The following is a 20,863-nucleotide window of genomic DNA, read 5'->3' as shown; positions in this document are numbered from 1 at the left end:
ACTCAACTATCTTCACAAGAACGACAAAAAATCATTAAAATACTTGGGTCAGGGTTTCAACGATTTTAATACTATATAAATACAAGTATGGAAGCGATTGATAGTATCTATGATTTGGATGATACAATTATCATTTCAAACTCCACAAAAAAGGAAGACTATTTTAAGGTAAATGCTATAACAGGAACAGACTGGAATTCAAACGGAACAAAAAGTTTTGAAATAAATAATCAACAAACTTACTTGAATATAGCTGATAGTTTCTTGCTGTGTAAATTTAAATTCAGTAAGGCTGCGAATAATACTAATGCTACACTCGTAAATGATTTCTTCTGGAAAATGTTTGATAGTGTTCGCCTGTATATTGGAACACAAGAGGTTGAAGCGGTTGATTATGTCTCTGCTACATCTGAAATGATGAAATTTACACTATATTCGTTTGGTGATAGAATGGGTAAGGGAACTGTTGAAGGTTTTATTCCTGATATGTCAACGGGTACAAACACAGACCCTGGTTATAGTCAAAGGAAGGCAATGTATAATGATGACACAAAACCAGAGAATAGTTTTACCGTAGCAGTACCTCTGAAAGGTATATTTGGATTTTGTGATTATGACAAAGTTTTGTATGGTCTTAAAATTAGATTTCAACTACAAAGGAATGATAATGTAAATAGGTTGCTTTTTGGGGTTGAAAATGCTTTTGGAGACAACAATAAATTTGTTATTAATGATTTGTGTTGATATATCAGTAAATATACTCCTAATCTTAAAACGGAAGAGATGTTAAATAGAAGACTTAACTCAAAGAAACCGCTAAATGTATCATACCTTAAAAGAAGATTCAACACGTTAAACTGGAACACACTACCTACACTTGGAATTTGGGTGTTCTTCAAGGAAAGCCACGATACCTCTGGCTCATTTTTTAAAAACCAGATGGAGAGGACGGTACTAATAAGAATAATGCGCTGAGTGATAATGCTAAGGTGAAACAACTTCGGGTTTCTCTTGATGGCACATTTTATCCACGAGATAGATTGGAAATTGATTGGGAAAAAAATGATTATGCGGAAGCCTACAAGTCCTACCAAAAGGTGTGTGAAAGTAATGGTAATAATGATCCTATTTTGGATATGGTTGCGTTTCAAAAACTTTATACAATCTACGCAATTGACCTGAGTTCTCAAAAGGAAACTATAAAGTCTAATCGAGTGGATACTTCTCTATACATTGAAAGAGGGGAGAGTGAAGAGGTTAATGCATATTGTTTGCTTTTGGAGGAAACAGAATTACAGATTAATACAGATAATGGTGTTATGATTAATATCACATAGGTTTTTTCTCATAAATAAATGGTTGGGGTATATGTTAATCAAATCAATCTTAATAAATTAACATCTTGTATTCAAAATCAAAAGCCTTGTATTATTAATGTTAATACAATTCAAAGAAAAGGAGCTGTAAGAATTGATGTTTTACTCACACACACACACAAGTAAAAACACTAAATGATACTGGTTCACTTAAAATTAAAATGACAAAACCTATGTTAAAGAAATATTCAATAGACGAGTCAAGAGGAGGATTTCTCCCGTTTCTAATTCCTTTATTTGCTGGTTTAAGTGCGGCGGGAGCATTGACTGGTGGTATTTCAGCAGCGGTAAAAACTGCTAACGAAAGGAAGGCACAACTAAAAGCTCAAAAAGAATTGGAAAGACATAACAAGGAGTTGGAGAAACAAATTAGTGGAAGTGGTGTAATTGTAGATTTTGCTCAAAAACTTGAAAGTCTACCTGATAAAGCTAGATTGTTGGTTAGAGATATGCTTTCCTCTATCGCTCAAGCGGGTGTTAAACTAACTAAACGGGGTAATGGATTGTATCTTTCTCATAAATAAATGGATAAATGGTTTAAACAATTTGGAAAGAATACAACGTCAAATATAGAACTTACTAAGTATTGTAAAACACTAAAAATTGATAATGTGGTTATTTGTATGAGAGATGAATTAATACATATAAATAAGAATACAAAGAATATTATTATGAATTTAGACACACAGAATGGTTCTCATTGGGTTTGTATTCATAATAGTCAGGATAAATATTATTTTGATAGTTATGGTATGCCACCACCTGTTGAAGTAATACAATTCTTACAGAATGGTGTTTATCAAACATTTCAAGTTCAAGAAATTAATTCTAAATGTTGTGGTCAATTATGTTTATATGTATTATTTCAACTCAACAATAATGAAAATTTTTATGATATCATTTTTTATCTAATATAAATGACCTATGTTGGAAAAGATGGTTCTATCTTTGGAAAATCCTCTCAGGATATTGATTTATCAAATTATTATACAAAGGCACAGGCTGAACGACAAAAATATAGTGTAAGTAAAAATATTAATATGAAGAATACTTATAAATTAATCAATTATCCAAACCCTACAGATGCAAATGACTTAATTAGATTTAGTGATTTATCACAATATATATTTTTAAAGAAAACAGCACGTTTTGTTAAACAAGTAAAATTTACAACCACAACACCTGGTTATACTGACCATACACCTTTCCTCATTGAATTTAACTACCTGCTTACAATTGAATTTTATAAAGAAGGACATATAGTTAATATGCGAATTAATAAATGGGGGTACGATATGCCTGATTTAGGGTATAATTGGTCTTTTTCAATAAACATAGAAGACCTACATGATTTGAATCAGTCTCGTAAAGAAGAATATTATCCACTTGGTGAGGATATGGATTTATGTGGAAGTACAATTAATAAACAACAAATACATGGTTTTAAGAAAAGAAAAATATATGATAGTATAGCGATGGTTAGCATGACAAAGAAGGAAGGTCATGAGATAAGGATAGAAAGCCGAGGAATACAAACCGATTTGGTAGTGGGAAGATGGGGTGGTATTACCTGTCATAATATTAATCTCACATATATTTCTGATACATAAATGGCAGGAAGAAGACTACAAGAGAATTATAATTTTTGTATTCAAGGATACCTACAAGAAAAGGGTGCTCGGTATTACATACCTTATGATTTGGAGCATATACATGGGAATTTTGTCATAAAAAACTGGCCTTATACTGATATTGTTAAACCCACAAATAGAGACTTGCTTAAAGTATTAAATAAAAATGAACTTCTCAAAGTTATGAAATATAAAACTCTTTTAGAAATCGTCAACAAATCTTATTGGTATCCTATTATGAGAAAAATAATTATAGATACAAGAATATCTCAAAATCCAGATGAGTATATGTATAATATTCTTTGGGGGTTTAAACTCAAGGGTAGCAAGGGGTGAGGAAGGAGTTGAAGAAGAGAAGGAGAAAAGAGAGAAAAGAGAGAAGGAGGAGAGGGAACAAAGAGAGAGGGAGGAGAGGGAGATGGAAATCAGAGCAATTCAAAAAAGAGTGGATGTATTACAGCAAGAAGATCAATCTCAACTCACCGAAGAGGAAAATAAAGAAAGAATGAATGCTGTGAAAACATTGATATCAAAAATTGCTAAGATAAATGAGGAAGGAGTTAAAGAAGAGAAGGAGGAAAGAGAGAAAAAGGAGAAGGAGGAAGGGGAGAAAAAGGAGGAGGAGAGGGAGAAAAAGGAGAAGGAGGAGAGGGAGGAAAGGGAGCAAAGAGAGAGGGAGGAAAAATATAAAAAGATGGAAATCAGTGAGATTCGTAAAAGATTGAGTGTATTACAGCAAATAAATCAATCTCAACGCACCGAAGAGGAAATTAAAGAATTAACAACTCTTATGAAGATAATGGTTTCAAAAATAACAACGTCAATGTCTTCAATTCCAGGGAGGAGATTTAAACGAGAAAGTGGTGAAGAAGAAGAAGAAGAAGAAGGAAAAGATTATGTGATTGATGATGTTGGTGTCATTGACTTTAGTTAGTTTTTATTTGTAAATAAATGGAGGAGAGAGTGAAGGCATTCCTTAGGATTCTTTATGTTTTAAAAATAAAGATTGAAATGTATATGTTGAAAACCAAAAAGGTTTTGATACTCTGTCGGAATTTTTCTGATAAATAAATATGAGTTATTGTCTCAAATGTAAAAAGAAAACTAAATCTAAAAATATCCCTTATGTTAAAGCTAAAAATAATAGAGTTTATCAAAAAGGAATATGTCAAGTGTGTGGCTCTAAAAAGTGCCAATTCATCTCTCCTAAAAGAAGAGGAGGAGACATACAAAAGTTTCTGTCAGGAAGTAAATTTACAACAACTGGAATTCCAGGGGAATTACACCTTCCAGGGTATTCTTTCTGTGGTCCAGGAACAAACTTGGATAAAAGATTAGATGAGGCTGACAATCCTAAACCTTGGTCTAAACCTACAAATAGGGTTGACGAAGTGTGTATGAAGCATGATATTGCTTATGGGAAAACCACTACGTTGACTGAAAAACATAAAGCCGACAGCGAAATGTTGTATAATTTGTCTTTGATACAAAATCCAACGTTGAGAGAGAAAGTTGATAGGTTTATTGTGAGAAATTTGATAAATGCTAAATTGAAACTTGGTCTTGGTTATTCCTCAAAAAACTATTAGGCTCTAATGATGTCATCAAGACTGAGGAGCTTTTGGCTGAAGAATTACACAAACCTATAATCACAAAGTTTAAAAGAAGGAAGGTTTATTCTAAATACACCGACCACATATGGTCCGCTGATTTAATTGAATTGAATAATGACAGGGGATACAGGTATGCTTTAACCGTTATTGATTTGAGGAGTAGATTTGCCTGGGTTGTCCCTTTAAAAAATAAAAGGGGTGATACTTTAATGTTAGCCTTTAAGCTAATATTTGATCGGGATAAAAGGAAACCAAAGAAGTTATGGACTGATGAGGGAACAGAGTTCTATAACAAAATATTCATGAAATTTCTTAAGGGGAAGGGTATTAAATTATACAGCACCTTTAATGAAGGAAAGGCAGTTGTTATTGAGCGTTTTAATCGTACTTTAAAAGAGAAATTATATAAAAAATTCACACAACTCGGTTCTCAAAAATGGGTGTATTTAATTCAGGATATTGTAGATAATTACAATAATACAGTTCATTCATCAACAAAATCAAAACCATCAGAAACATTTACAAAATTAGAATATGAAAAGGAGATTAATTTGAGAAAGCCCAAGTTTAAAGTTGGTGATATTGTAAGAATATACAAATGGAAAAGTCATTTTGAGAAAGGTTATACACAAAAATGGACTCGTGAATTATTTAAAATCATTGATGTAATGGATACAGTCCCTTGGACCTACAAATTATATGATTTAAATGGAGAAGAAATCTTGGGTTCATTTTACTCACACGAATTACAAAAAACACAAGTAAGCAGATAATACCCTTGAAAATAATAAATAAATAAATAAAATGTAATGGGGATACGTTTTTAAATCTGTGAACCCCAAACACAGAATCCCACAACTTTTTAGTTGGGGCTTAACTTTTGTGTGTGTATAATGGGGATACGTTTTTAAATCTGTGAACCCCAAACACAGAATCCCTCAACTTTCCAGTTGGGGCTTAACTTTTGTGTGTGTGTGTGTATGTGTGAGTGAGTCATAATAATATACAAACCCTAACCCAACCCCATCCCTAACCCAACCCCATCCCTAACCCAACCCCATCCCTAACCCAAACCCAACCCTAACCCAAACCCATCCCTAACCCAACCCCATCCCTAACCCAACCCATTCCTAACCCAACCCCATCCCTAACCCAACCCCATCCCTAACCCAACCCAATCCCAATCCCATCCCTAACCCAACCCCATCCCTAACCCAACCCTAACCCAATCCCATCCCTAACCCAACCCCAACCCTAACCCTCACATTCAAAATCCCAACCCTAACCCAACCCCATCCCTAACCCAACCCCATCCCTAACCCTCACATTCAAAATCCCACCCAAACCCTAACATAATCTTTCTTTTCTTCTTTTTTTTAAATACGTATTTCTTTTTTCTTTTTTTCCTCTTCCCTCCAATTCTGTCTTTCAAGGCTTTCAAGTTTGAAGAAGTAGAAATGGGAAGAAAGAATTTTCCAGCATTTTCTTCCTCAAACTTTCTTGATATTGCTTAAATCAAGCGTCATTAAATAAAGAACATTGTTCATTGCTTTAGAATCCAAAGAGTCTCCAAGAGGAACCCCACAGGTAGAGTCTCCAAAATAAAACCAACTTTCCAAGTTCCCAAGGTATAACCACATTCCTGTTGAGCCTCCAAGATAGGTATCACATTCCGAGTCATCAAAACAAAACCCCCATTCCGAGTCTCCAAAAATATAACCATCTTTCCAAGTCTCCAAGGTAGAACCACAATTTTCAGAAATATTGGGGGTTTCCGTGATAAGTCTCACATAGTATAACTGCGGACCATCAGGGAAAACTTCCCTTTCCCAATTTTTTAGGGTTTCTATGATGTGTCTCACATAGTATAACTGCGGACCATCAGGGAGAACTCTCCTTGCCCAATTTTTTAGGGTTTCTATGATGTGTCTCACATAGTATAACTGCGGACCATCAGGGAGAATTCCCGTTTCCCAATTTTTTAGGGTTTCTATGATGTGTCTCACATAGTATAACTGCGGACCATCAGGGAGAACTCTCCTTGCCCAATTTTTTAGGGTTTCTATGATGTGTCTCACATAGTATAACTGCGGACCATCAGGGAGAATTCCCGTTTCCCAATTTTCAGAAATGTGTGGGTCTCCAATGTATGACTTGTATTCTGACTCATCAAGGTAGAACTTGTTCAGTGGGTTTTGTTTTGATAACTCACAACAAGTATCATCATGGTAAAACTCTTTTTCAGGATTTTGTGGATCTACAAGGTATAACTATTTGGCTGGATCATCAAGGTAGAATTCGTTCTGGGGGTCTTGGTTGTTCAAAAAGTCTTCAAACAAAAAAATAACTTCATCCCAAGTTGTGTTAAAAGCAGAATTTTCATTTCGTATCTCAGATACAATTTCCTGTGAAAGAAAATAACAATGTATTAATTTAATACAATATTTTTATTTGTATAAATCAAGCTCTATGAATATTAAAATTAACTTTGTTAACTCTTACACGAGTCTCATCTAAAAAAAAAAAAAAATTAAAAGAAAATTAAAAAAAAAATTAATCAAATAAATAAATAAATAAATAAACAAACTTACCTCCATTGATAAGAGGTTCGAGTCCAGTTCATCAATCTGAAGGTTGAGTTCTACACAGGTAGTAAGACTCCAAGGAATAGCAAAGTTATCCCATTCCATTTCGGCATAGTAGTCCATTCTAAAGTGAAGCAGAAAGCGTGTTTGAAAAAGCCTGTGTGGTCGGTGCCTTTTATAAGAAGGGCTGGGTGTGTGTCATTTCCTGTGGAAATTCCCTGGGCAAACCTGGGCGTGTCTTAACTGGAAATGATGTGATGGAAATTCCCTGAAAATGATGTAATGTATTACCTGGAAATGATACAATGCTGAAGAGTTTATAAAGTGGGTGGGACTTAACAAAGTGGGTGGGGCTTCGCAGAAGTGGGCGGGGCTTAGCAAAAGTGGGCGGGCCTAGTAAAAATGTGGGCGGGGCTTACCAAAAAGTGGGCGGAGCTTACCAAAAAGTGGGCGGTACTGGAGGCGCTCAGACAATAACATTGAGGGAGGTTTATCATTTTATTTTAGCTCAGTTAAAATATCTTGATAAAGAACCAAACTCAAACATATTTTTTGTTAATGTATTAGACGGTGAGGAGAGTTGTAGGAGAATTAAATTATTTCCCACACATAAACAAATATTTGTAGGGTCGTTGTTTGAGTGGGTCAAAGATGATTCACCAGATGATATTAAGAGTAAAAGGTTAAAAGGTCCATAAGGTCAGAAGGATCACAGGTTCACACAGAAGGACCATTGTTTAAGTGGTCTAATGAATAAGGATAACATGTCAAAAGGTTAGAAGGTTCGTAAAGAACAGGGTGAGAGAAATAGAGGTGTTTAGGGGCAATGAGGGAGGGGAAAAATTAACATGTAAGTCAATGGGAAAATGAGAGTGTCCCAGAAGCAACATAAATACACTACTAACGTCGGCTAATTCAGATTTTTCGAGTATGGCTGTACGTGATAAACAAAGAGTGCGGTTCGTAGATCGTAAATCCATTAGTGCCGTGGGCATCGGGTCACTGGGTGCGGTGTAAAAGGGATAACAAATTTGAGTCCTTACGCTATTATTATATAGACTAGCCGAAACCCGTGGAACATCCACAGAAGGGAGGATGTGGTGTATGGATAGAGTGTACCATTATGGATGGCATAGGGGAGCGCTCATGGGATCTTCTTCTTCCGTTAAGCTCCAATTTTTTCTCTTTAAGTTAAGTCCAATCAGTCCTCTCTGCTGGAAGTGCTCAGGCCATGCCTTCCCGCTCTCATACTTTTATTGCCGTTCGGTGTAGAAAGGGATTGACATATCGTTCGTCTGTTTCAGCTCGTTATCTTTAAGCTTCCTTACGTCTTGCCACCTGCTACACCTCTCTGAGTTACGAGGATTTATGCAATGCACCCTGAGTATCGCAACGTCACTCCATTTAACTTTATTAAAATGACGATAACGACGTTTCCTTATATATCCTAATTTAAAATGTTCAAGGGAATAAAAAGACCATTTGGTTCACACCACCCATGTTCACACCACTCGACTGTCCAATCAGCGGACGGCTCGCTGCGCCTTCGCCCAGCAGACGCCAATACGATGGCGTCGTAAGATGGCGTCGTATCGGTAGTTAATCGGATGCTTTTGGGCCCCAACGTCGGCGAATTCAGATTTTTCGAGTATGGCTGTACGTGATAAACAAAGAGCGCGGTTCGTAGATCGTAAATCCATTAGTGCCATGGGTATCGGGTCACTGGGTGCAGCGTAAAAGGGATAACAAAGTCGAGTCCTTACGCTATTATATATATAAACAGAAATCGGGCGCTATTTTTGACTCACCCTGTATTTGTCGAATTATGACGTCATAATTAAGGCACCGATGGCATCACCATCAATATATCCTATTCACCATGGTGAGTACTTGACAATGAGCCATGTTTCAATTTTTTCCATGGAGCGGTTTGGGAAATATAGAGGTGTAACTTTTTTCCAAGATGGCGTCCGTACCACGTGACCTATGACGTCATAATTATGAATGAAAAATTATGCAGGCGGAGGTGCTTCTATGGTAAACTTTTGTGTCAATCGGACCAACGATTGCCGAGAAAATGAATTTTTAAAATGCAGACACGTGCGGCACACGGCACACATAGTACGTAACTGAATGCTTAACCCTACTTTTCACTTCGCGAGTGCAGGGTAACAACAGCAACTTCAAACTATCATATCTGTGAGTTGAGACTGATTTTTTTAAAGGGGTGAAGCCACTCAATATTTGGCTTTGTCTATCCATAAATAATCAAGAAGAAGAACATTTATAACCCACACTTTTTATTATAAAGGTTTCTTAAGGGTAATTCTTATGGCTTTTTAAGGGTAATTCTAAAGGGTTCCAAAGACATTCTAAACGGTTCCAAATGGTAATTATAATGGTCCTAAAGGGCAATTCTAAGGAGTTCTAAAGGATAATTCTAGAAGGTTCTAAAGGGTAGTTCCAATGGGATTAGAAGTGTAATTCGAAAGGTTTCTCAAGGGTAATTTTAAAGGGTAATTCTAAAGGTTTCTAAAGGGTTCTAAAGGTTCAAAAGGGTAATTCAAAAGGGTTCTTCAAAAGGGTTCTAAAGTGTAATTCAAAAGGGTAGTTAAAAAGGGTTCTAAAGGGAAATTCAAAAGGGTTCTAAAGGGTAATTTTAAAGGTTTTGAAAGGGTAATTGTAGAGGGATCTAAACGGTTCAAAAGGTTAATTCAAAAGGGTTCAAAAGCGTAATCACCCTGCGCTCGCGAAGCGAGAAGCTGGGTTAAGCATGCAGTTACGTACGTGTGTGTGTGTGTGTGTGTGTGTGTGTGTGTGTGTGTGTGTGTGTGTGTGTGTGTGTGTGTGTGTGTGTGTGTGTGTGTGTGTGTGTGTGTGTGTGTGTGTGTGTGTGTGTGTGTGTGTGTGTGTGTGTGTGTGTCGTACATGTGCTGTGTGCCGTGTGCCTTACTTGTCTGCATTTTAAAAATTCATTTTCTCGTCAACCGTTGGTCCGATTGACATGAAATTTTCACCACAGGAGGGCCTCCTCCTGTAGAATATTTTAATGATTATTATGACGTCATGTGTTGTGAAGGCGCCATTTTGGAAAAACTTCGCACCTCTATATCTCTGAAACCACTCCATGGAAAAAATTGAGACCTGGCTCAGTGTCAACTACTCCCCATGGGGAATAAGACATGATAATGATGATGTCATCGGTGCCTTTGTTATGACGTCATAATTCGACAAATACAACACTTACCCATCCGATCATTATTTTAAAAAATTCAGCAACTGTTGGTCTGATGGACACGAAATTTTCAATTCTATTAGAGAATATAAATGTATGTCATTGCTCACGTGGTCTAGCAGCCATATTGGATCAAAGGAAAAAAACGTTCAAAAACAGAAGAGTTGGCTCACAACAAGTTGACTGAGCAGGGTAAGTATTCTATGAATACCATCTAGTTATTGTTAGCCGTTGTGATTGACTTCATATAACTACATAAATTATTTATTTACTCGTAAAAAAGCCCATCAAATATGACGGTTTGGAACAGTTTATTTGACAGTGCAGCCTCGGGATCATGCCAAAGTCTGAATCCTCGGCCTCGTGTCACATGTGCTTATAGCTTCTTTATTTATTAGACATCCTACGGACGTAAATGAACACTCATTTTACTCAGCGCGCTTGGCACATCATATGCAGTGAATTCCACCTCCCTGTGCCTTGTATTTATTATTTAAAAAAAAACACTTCTGTACACCGCCCCTTGAGGCTTGGTTTGCAAGCCACCGTCTACAATTGCAATAGCAGAGACATAATTACTCTTTTATGGAAAATGTTTTTACATGTTTGGTTTAGCCTCAAAAATAGACGGTAGTGAACGCACATTCATGTTAAAATATTAGCCTTTAAAACATTCCCTTACAAAGGGGGACAGACATTTGTACAGACACACAAACCGACTGTGTTTATATGGTAGATATTTGCCCAACGTTTTGTTCATAAACACATGATTTTTCCCTCAAAAAACACAAAATATAAAAGAGTGGCATGAAAGGAGTTATTTTGTACCACAAGGTGAAATCAGCCAAATGTACGTGAAGGAAATCCTCCTCAAGAAGAAAGTGCAATAGCAACTTGGTGTAATCAGCACACTTATTAGCACAACTCCACTGGACAGGCGTATTGACCACTGGCAACCAATATAACTGACACAAGAGATGCAAAGGATACAAAACAATGCTTTTGAGCAAGAATCCTCAATTATTGGATGAGGACCCACCTTAGCGCTAATACACTGCATCAAAGCATGTCTATCTGGCACTCTGTCCATTGGGCAGCAATACCAGTGCGGTCAGTGTGCTGTGTATCGTGAAGAATGCATTGATATAGATAAATATTTATGCTGTAGCTGTGACCTGCTCAGCATGTAGCTGTGACCATGTAGCAGCATGTAATTGGAATTGAAAAATGTTTTATGTTCATGTCAAATGTCAAAACAACAAATAACCAATGAGGGGAAAGAGCCCTCCACAATAAACATTCCATCAAGCAATATTACATACAGTGTATAAAATATTTGTATGTTTAATGTCTGGTGGTGTTCCTCGGCAGGGTGGCAGTTTTGAAGATCTTGCTGAGTTGCGAGAGCTTTACCTCAACAACAACAATCTGGAGACATTCCACAATGACACATTCTTGGGCTTGGTGGGTCTGGAGTATCTGCAAGCTGATTACAACTTTCTCCGATGGATTGAACCTGGAGCGCTCACGCATCTCGTGCATCTTCGCGTGCTCATCCTTAATGACAATCTTCTCACCTCACTACCACAATTCGTCTTCCGCTCTTTACGCCTCACACACCTCGATCTTCGTGGAAATAGAATACAGGTGTTGCGTTATGCCGGCGTGCTTGAGAACCTCAACCGTGTACTTGAGCTTCAACTCAGTGAAAACCCATGGAATTGTAGCTGTGACCTGCTCAGCATGAGACGTTGGCTTGCCAACGTGCCCTACTCCATGCTCCTTGATGACGTAATGTGTGAATCACCATTCCGACTTCATGGCAAGCACTTACGTGAGCTGTCCCGCCGAGAGCAATGTCCCAGGCCACTTGGAAAGGGACAAGCAACAAAAGGAGATAGCAGTGGAAAAGCAGGTTTAAAACCGGGAGGTCAAGACAGCCATTCCAGAGAAAAGGGTGACAAATTTGAAGCAACTACAACAGATGTAGTGCTGCAAAACAGTCCACAGCCTATACCAGTGGCATGGGAGCCAGGTATGCGGGAGGATCTTGATCACGCTGGGTCACTGGATGGAGGAAAGTCAGGTGTTCGCTCATCTCCATTCTCTTCAGCTGTGGTTTCGACAGTGGTGCCCACAGTGCGCCCAGACCGAAGCACACGTCCACCACGTACATCACGCCCACATGCCACTCCAAGACATCGGCAGGCTATGGTTGAGCAAGCTGATAAAGCGCCAATCGCAGTAGAGTGTCCAAATGTTTGTTCCTGCGTAGTACATACAGCTGACCTTGGGCTGACAGTGAATTGCCAAGAGCGGGGTTTGGATCGATTTGCTGACCTACACCCTATTCCCAGTGATCCCAGTAAAGTGTACCTCACAGGAAATAACATTCAGAAGATCATGCGGCATGACCTGAGTTTCTTCTCACGCCTGCAACTTTTGCATCTTGCCAATAATCGCATATCTTTTGTGCAGGAGGGAGCCTTCAGCAATATGTCAGCTCTACGACGGCTTCACCTCAATGGAAATGATCTTGCTCGCGTTACACCTGAGATGCTGGCTGGCCTTTCTGGCCTCCAGTACCTTTATCTGGAATACAATGTTATCCGGGAAATCCATGCAGATACCTTTAATGCTACACCCTCTCTTCGCCTCCTTTTCCTTAATAACAACCTGCTTCGTTTTCTGCCTCATGGAGCCTTCATTGGCATGCCAGGTTTGGCACGACTAAACCTGCGTGCTAACCACTTTACAGTGCTGCCTGCCAGCCATGTACTTGGAACCCTAACATCATCCCTTATTCAAGTGGATCTCCATGAGAACCCCTGGGAATGTGGCTGCAGTTTGGCAGAGCTTAGGAATTGGCTTGAGGCCTTAAGTACTGGTGTGGTGCTGGGTGAAGTAACATGTGAATCTCCACGCCGCCTTGCTGGTCGTGACATTCGTGGTGTTCCCTGGGAAGAATTTTGCTCATTGGAATTTGCGTCTAATCAAGGGGATCATGTGGATCTTCCATCCCCTAGACTGTTCAACACTAATGATGATTCAACACCACCCAGCACAGTAGTTGTTGCTGCTGAAGCTCCAGCTTCACCACCTAATGCTATTCCACTATCTGTGCTCATTCTTAGTCTACTTGTTGTTTTTATCGTTACGATATTTGGTGCTGCTGGAGTCGTTGTGTTTGTTCTGCGTCGTCGAAGTGACAGCAGTAAGGCAAAACGGCAATCGGCATCAAGTAACAACCGACAAGAGTCATCCGGCCTGCAGTTACAGTACACTGTGTATGGACAGCGGCACGGAAGTAGACGAGCCGAGCATGCCATTGCAGCACCTGGATGCGACTCTTTACCACTGCCACACTTTCTTGGGAGAATGTGCCATAACCCCATCTATGAGCCTCGTGACTGGCTACCCCCAGGAGAACCTGCATTCTGTCATGGCCTTGAACGGTTGCGAGTCCGACCATTGCCCGAAGATCGTGCCGGGTGGAGAGGAACAGGTGTAACAAAGGAAATTTTGGGGGATGTTGGGGAACAGCCAAAAGAGTTAGCAAAGGAAGGTAAAGGAGAGAGGGTAGAGGTGGAAGTGGGGATGGAGCAGAAGGAAGATGGAGATGAAGAAGCAGCAATAAGGACTCTAAGCTACCACAAGCGACTTCAGAAGGAACGTGAGCTTCAAAGTGGGGGAGGAGCTGTCACTCCTATGACCCCACCCATAACTGGGTCTGATATGGCCTATCGAAGACTGAATGAAGTTAGCGCCTCACATCCGGGCAGCCCCCGCATGCCATTCCTCGAAGGACGCCCAGCACATGAAACCTTTCCCTTCCTCCATGATCCAGAAGCATTGTATCGAAGAGTGCTGGAGAGAGAAGGTGAACTACAAAGTCTTTCCCTACTGGAGTACAAATGTCCCAGTGTGTTGAGGCCTGATACAGTGCCTTTTGATCGCACTTTGAGGGAAGTACCACCACATGAGATTCGGATTCACGAAACATTGTTATGTGGGCCCCAGGGTCCATACATGGTTGGACCATCTGCCGGGGATTATTTGGAGCTTCGGGCTAAGCTCCACGCAGATGCAGACTACCTCCAATTGCTTGAAAAGCGGTCAGGCTTGCATCCGATGTGAAAGAAATGCAGGACATTAGATTAGTAGTCGAAATAATAAAGTGCCTTTGTATCATCGTTAGAAATTTTGCCATTTGCACGGGCATCATGCCCACATTTTACTCATGTAATACGGCCCTTGTAAGCTGTCCCAGATTAGGCCTATGCCATTTACTTTGACCATAGTACGAGTACATATGCCCAAATATTGAACACCCAAGAAGGACAATCATTTGTTTTTCTTGTGCTATTTTACTTCATTTTAGCGCATCACTTTGGTGTTAAGTGAGTCGAAGCACTCAATCATCGCTGTCACTTCGTGATATTGCTGCGTTTTAGCACCAATAAGTCATACTCGTTACTAAGAGCCAGCACAAATGCCAGAAAAGAAAAACAGCTGTGATCTTGGAGCATAAACTTTCAGCTTCTTTCTACATGGCGATGGCATAGTGGTAATGGCGTGAGCCAATATGCTTACTGGAGAAAAAGCATGCCGATAGCAGTAGCACTTTTACTTCCGAGGCCTGTTCAGTCTACGCTTTGGCTGTGAGGAGCATTTGGACAACACCGGTGCTTATAAGGACATGCACCCAAAAAAGCATCGATAATTCTGCTTCACCTTATGTTTAGATGCAAAATCTTGATCAGTTGTCTGTGGATGAAAATAGGAAGGAACAAGTGGAACTGTTTGTGACATGTCAGGTTATCCTAGAATAGTTGCCCGGCTCGGATAACAACAGAGTATGCCTAAACAACTCCCAGTTCAGTCAGAATTTCGGCTTCTTGTATCGGTATGTTTGCATTCGAATCATGTGCTTACTTGTACGTACCAGTACATACACCCATTGGTATTTGCTTTCCCAATATGAAGTACAAAGTTTATAGTATGGTATGCCTGTTCAGATTTGCTAAAGTAGAAGACAGGCAAGTGTTTACCGATGGGGGATCTTAAGAGAGGCAATAAGATGTTTGGTCTGTGTTTATATGTGAGTGCACCTTTAATGTCTAAAGTAAGTGCAAATTCCGAGGGACTTCATGACAAAATAGCACAGTTAAGAGTAAATTAAATTATGGGAGGTGCAAGCATGGTGAGGATTTAAAAGAGTTGATGAAGAAAGGATAGTGGAAACAGATGACAGATTACTACAGGGATGTGTTCAGTTACCGAGTTTCCTGTAGAGCGCTCGCCAAGTGGCTTACGCACTCCATTCTAAACCGTTGCTAAGGATCCGGCTGGCTTGGTAGGTGATAGCTAGCTCATTGGTAATGGAACACACCCCGGAACTTTAAAATAAAGTCTGAAAAGAAGGAAATCCTTTTGATAGGAAAATTAAATTAAAAGTTTTTTTTTAGAGCCCTCACTCTATGTATGCGTATGCTCATTATAGTGCAATGGATAGTGCACTGAAACAATGGATCTTGTTTAAAATGCAATCTCTCCTTCCTCCCCCATTCCCACTGCCCCATCGCTCCCTCTCTCTCTCCTCCTCTTTCTCGCATAGCCTTCAGACACATACCAAGGTTGTGGACCCACTGTTCGGCGAGTTTCTGGCATTAAAGGGTTGAAACTTCAATGATAATCGATGCCCAGCTGATGATCTAGAATCTAGATGGTCATCGACTCAGGCACTCAATAACCATATTTCAATAACATATTTCTGTTTTTCACCCAATTTCCTCATAAACAGTCACACAGGTGCATCAACACTAGAAGAAGGTACATGAAACAATCTGCAAGAGGGTAAAACACAGGAAAGCCAAAGTTGATGATGTTTTTGTTTTTTTGCGGAAGGAACAGTTCACAGTGAAGATGCCTATTTTTCTTGTACGGTACACCATTTCGCCTCCACCCTTCTTCCTCCTCCCCGCTCACACAGAACCGCCTATGCTAGCTGCCTTCACACTTCAGTTCATTTAGCTAACTCAACATTGCACAACCAACACAACGCTGCTTTTAGTGAGCCCTCGAGTTACTGTTTGCAACGGGCACAACATTTCGGCACAGAATTAAGTTATTGTCATGATCATTGATCGTTTCAGAAGTTTCTTCTTACATCAAGTCATATTGTAATATTTATTTATTATTTCTAACTGTTTTTTTAATTATTGCGTCTTCCCTTTTCCGAAGATAATTGCATTACAGGGCTTTCTCGCTGATCCTGTGGCTGATTACGGAAACAGTCGCAATCTTTACTGAGTAGTGATTTGGGTGTCTGGACATCCCTTTGTGATCCGTGATCTTGCTTGAAAGCCCAGGACCTGTGGGTCAAATCCAGCTGTGGTCGTGTCGACAACAGGCCGAACGAGCATGACCAAGACCCTATCGCAATTGTGACTTGACATCATTATACGTGATGCTTTAAACGAAGATCTCCCTGCTCCAATTTGATTACACGGAAGCGAAGTGTTGGGATGTGTGACGTCATACGTGGTGAGCCACGTAGTATCATCTCAAAGATATCGACCGGTGGGGTTTTTTTTATACAAAAGGGTTATGGCTGTAAGATACATTATAATGAAATAAACATATATTCTTGTACGCTAAACATTAGTGTTCTGTATTTCTCTGCAGGTTTGTGAGTGATGTCTGTCACGTGACTCTCTCTCTCTCTGCTCATACCCTCAATGGGTATGAAACTGATGATATGGTCATTTGACAAAGATATGGATAGGGAGCATGCTCGTGTTTGTCTCCAACAGCAAAACATTTTTAATGTAATAAAATGAGAGCACAATTATTGGATATTATTTCTTCCCAAAAAACCTTTGCTTATTCATAATTGCTCACAGCCAATGGAAGACCTCAAGGAGATGCCAATGGAGAGTGAATAATAAGGAGGAAGTGAGAATGAAAACCAATTGCGAAGGTCTGAGGAATCAACGTTGCATCTTTCTCACCGATGACATGAGAGTGATATTCCACAGGAATCGTACATATAAATGGGGGAATTCTTTCGAGGCAACCGATGGGAATCGCATGAATACTTTAGTACAAGTTCTGGGATGGCCAATGTCGAAGCCGGTCGTCAAGTGACCCAGCAGAAAACCTCCGAGAGTAATTACAGATTATACAAGGAACATCTTTCTGTGGGTGGAGGTTATGATTTCACTCCTGTCTGTTTGTCAACAAGACATATAAAAAAGTTATGGATGGATTCGGACGAAATTTGGTGGGGACGTTGGGTGTGTGGCAAGGACGAAATGATTAGATTTTGGTGAAGACTCGGATGCTGATTCCGATACCAGATTTGTTTTTTAATTTGTAAGTGATTCTTCAGCATTGAGACATGGGCAAAAAAACGATATATAGCACAACATCTCAAAAAGTTGCTGACAGATTATGACAAAACGTGGTGGTTGAGTTGGGTAGTTGACAAGAAAAGCCGATGAGATTTTGGTTCAGGTCGGAATCCAGATCCGGCCTATCAGTGGGATACGAAACGTAAACTGTTCAGCCTGGTGGAGGTGTGCGCTCTACCGAGCTCCACACACACACACAATTCAAAATACCCCTTGTTGGAATCACTTTGGCATCTTCTCGATGTGTTTGTGCACACAGGCAGCGTGACAGGTGGCACGTGCCATCCCCACCGTGCAGTTGTTGAAGATATGCTAAACACAGGTTCCGTAAGCATCGACTTGCAGGATTTTCCACATTCCAATAACCATTCTGCAGCAATGTTAGAAAGGTTTTTATTTTCCAAACAGATGGACTAATTAAGTCAACGAACTAAAGGTCATATGCAGAAAATGAGAATGGAGGTTTGTTCAGGTTCTCCATGCACTGCAGACCTATATCATTATGGAGGTTTGCCAGCTTCTTACCAATTTGCTGAAAGTGCAGTAAGAGGCACTTCTTAAATTACTGTCCGTCCAACCTGATTTCAAAACAATATACGGTCCATAATCACCGGTCACTCACAAACGTTCCCAAAGAGAATGCATTGCTTCACCTGACCCAGGAATGTATCAAGTTTTCAGGATCTCAAGTAAAACCATATTTTTCTTGCTCTACATCTTCCTGACATTGTAAATGATTTTACACCTGGTTCTGTCCTCTCTTCTCCACCAGCAGCCCCTTCGCTCTATTAAGTGTGTTGACTTGCTCAGTGAAGGCAAGCAGCGTATGCCACTTTCAGCAATATCCTCTTCTCTCCATCCTTCCTGTCTCATACATTATCCCAGAGGGCAGCAATCCGAGACTGATTCTTTTTTCCTGCTTTATATTAACTATCTGCCAGACTCCCTCAGGATACTTCACCTGTGCCATAAAAAAAACCTCACTCCAACAGCAGACAAGCTACGTTAGCACTTCCTGCCCGCTGAGCTGTAGATAACCAGGTTTTTATGCAGCACCCAGGGTTTGTTTTTCAAGCTATCAAGCAGGAAATGTTCTTACCATAAAAACAATCAACACAACACTTGTAAAGTGTCCCATTTTATGCATTTATTTATTTATTTTATTTTATTTAGTTATTTGAGATAGCAAATTCCCTTCCTTGCCCATTTGAGACATTATTGATAGCTGCCATGCAGGACATCATCGCTACCATGCAATTATTGAATAAATGCTGAAGACAGACTCAGGGAATATTTAAGTTTCTCATTAAAATACTTCTGCTACGCAATATAACCACTGAGTGGCGTGCTGATGATGAGGGGAGTGTCGTTGAAGCTGAAGGGAAAGGTGTATGCTGCATGTGTGAGAAGTGTTATGATTTATGGGAGCGAGACATGGGTAATGAACGTAGAGCAGCAACGAAGGCTGGAAAGGTTGGAAATGCGAATGGTTCGACGGATGTGCGGAGTATCGTTGAGAGAGAGGAAGACAAATGATGAATTGCGAAAGATGATGGGAATAGAGCCTGTGATTGATGCTGTGAAGAGTAACAGGTTGAAATGGTTTGGTCATGTGTTGAGGAAGGATGAAAGTGACTGGTTGATAAGAGTGATGGAAATGAATGTAGAAGGAAGTATAGGACGGGGAAGACCGAGAAAGACTTGGCTAAAGATGGTGGAAGAAGAAATGCGGGCAAGGGGGTTAACAAGGGGAGATGCAGAAAATAGGGCAAAATGGAGAAGATTGTCATGGGGACCGCAAGGCTAACCCCCGCTCTAGCAGGGAAAATGGCCTTTAAAATGCATGTTGAGGTTGTTGTTGTATTAAAAAATAATTGCAGGTGGCACCATCTCTGATGCACTATTGGCTGTGTAACGTTTCCCACGTCCTCGACATGACGGAATGTGTACAGTTGCATCAACTTAATTCATTTGTTCATGAATCTGCTTTAATATCTGCCTCAAGTGTGTATGAAGATGACATTCCTTGCAATTAGACCATCACATACCATCGGACTATGATTCCCCATTCTTCATAAATAAATAAAAATTAAACCATCTTACTATAATTCACCAAATGTCTGTCTGTCTGTCTGTCTGTTCCCAGGTACCGCAAAAATGGCTGAACCGATCGCAACAAAATTTTTGGTGGGCAATCCTGGGACCCCCTGGAGTAAAATAGGCTATATCGTTTTTCCAATTTTTTTCCAATTTTCCAGTTTTTCCAAACACGATGGAATAATATTTACCGATATGAACAGTGATGTGGCTTTTGTTGAAATTCTACAAATACTGTTTAGATTTTGATGATTTGCGTGTAATATGATTTAACGGATGTTTATATAAATCGTTTAACATAAAAAAAGCCTTCAATTTCTGATATTTTGCCTTTTCATTTGGGCCTCCCAATTGAAGCCCCGCCCATAGGGCATGTACCGTTGCTAGTTCACATAATTCATCATATCCAGTTTTAGCGTCCATCCAAGAGACGACACACACACAATGATGTATTGCTTTGGATGTGAAACAACAGCATGAAGGTTTATAGGCAGCCAGATATTCCCAAATAGGCGAGACAGCTCCAAAAGGAGTCACCATACCGCTCCGCTAACCTGCCAGCCTAGAGCCATGGATATAAACACAGCAATACTGCAGTGCATGCAATTCACCGGTGTAAGAGCTGAAAGTTTGAAAACACATTCCACATGATATCATGACAGAGAAATATGTATGTTGTCACAGGCTTTTCTGTTACCCACTCAAAGTTCAATTATTTTTCCAGGTCTTCTTCTCCGCAATTTCATGAGGTTTTGAATGCACGCAACATTACAGAATGCCAGCACTCAAATCATATTTGCAAAAGCAAAATGACAAATTCCTTCAACAAGGGAGGTTTAAAGGAGATGGAAGTAAGGGCAAGTGAAGGTAAAGGACTGCTATGGATTATGGAGCATACTGGGGTAGGATTC

At 39.7% G+C, this 20,863-nt stretch overlaps 1 protein-coding gene across 5 annotated transcripts in view; it reads left to right on the top strand.

Annotated features, from left to right (window-relative positions):
* LOC137412485 (SLIT and NTRK-like protein 2) overlaps positions 1 to 20,274 on the top strand; it is a 267,036-nt gene extending 246,762 nt beyond the window's left edge. For 4 of the 5 annotated variants that reach the window (XM_078784343.1, XM_078784338.1, XM_078784339.1 and 1 more), the window contains one exon: positions 11,812 to 19,560. In XM_078784343.1, the coding sequence (XP_078640469.1) occupies positions 11,812 to 14,577 (2,766 nt within the window). In that variant the 3' untranslated portion in view covers positions 14,578 to 19,560. Of the gene's footprint in view, positions 1 to 11,811; positions 19,561 to 20,001 lie in introns of those variants that run through there. The other variant, XM_078784342.1, reaches the window with a different exon arrangement.
* Positions 20,275 to 20,863: the final 589 nt, after the last annotated feature.

This window comes from Myxine glutinosa, chromosome 9, assembly GCF_964187855.1.
Source record: "Myxine glutinosa chromosome 9, kmMyxGlut1.1, whole genome shotgun sequence".
NCBI classification, from domain to species: domain Eukaryota; kingdom Metazoa; phylum Chordata; class Myxini; order Myxiniformes; family Myxinidae; genus Myxine; species Myxine glutinosa.
Note: the sequence above shows the minus strand (reverse complement) of the source record. Positions and strands in the feature narration are given on the sequence as shown.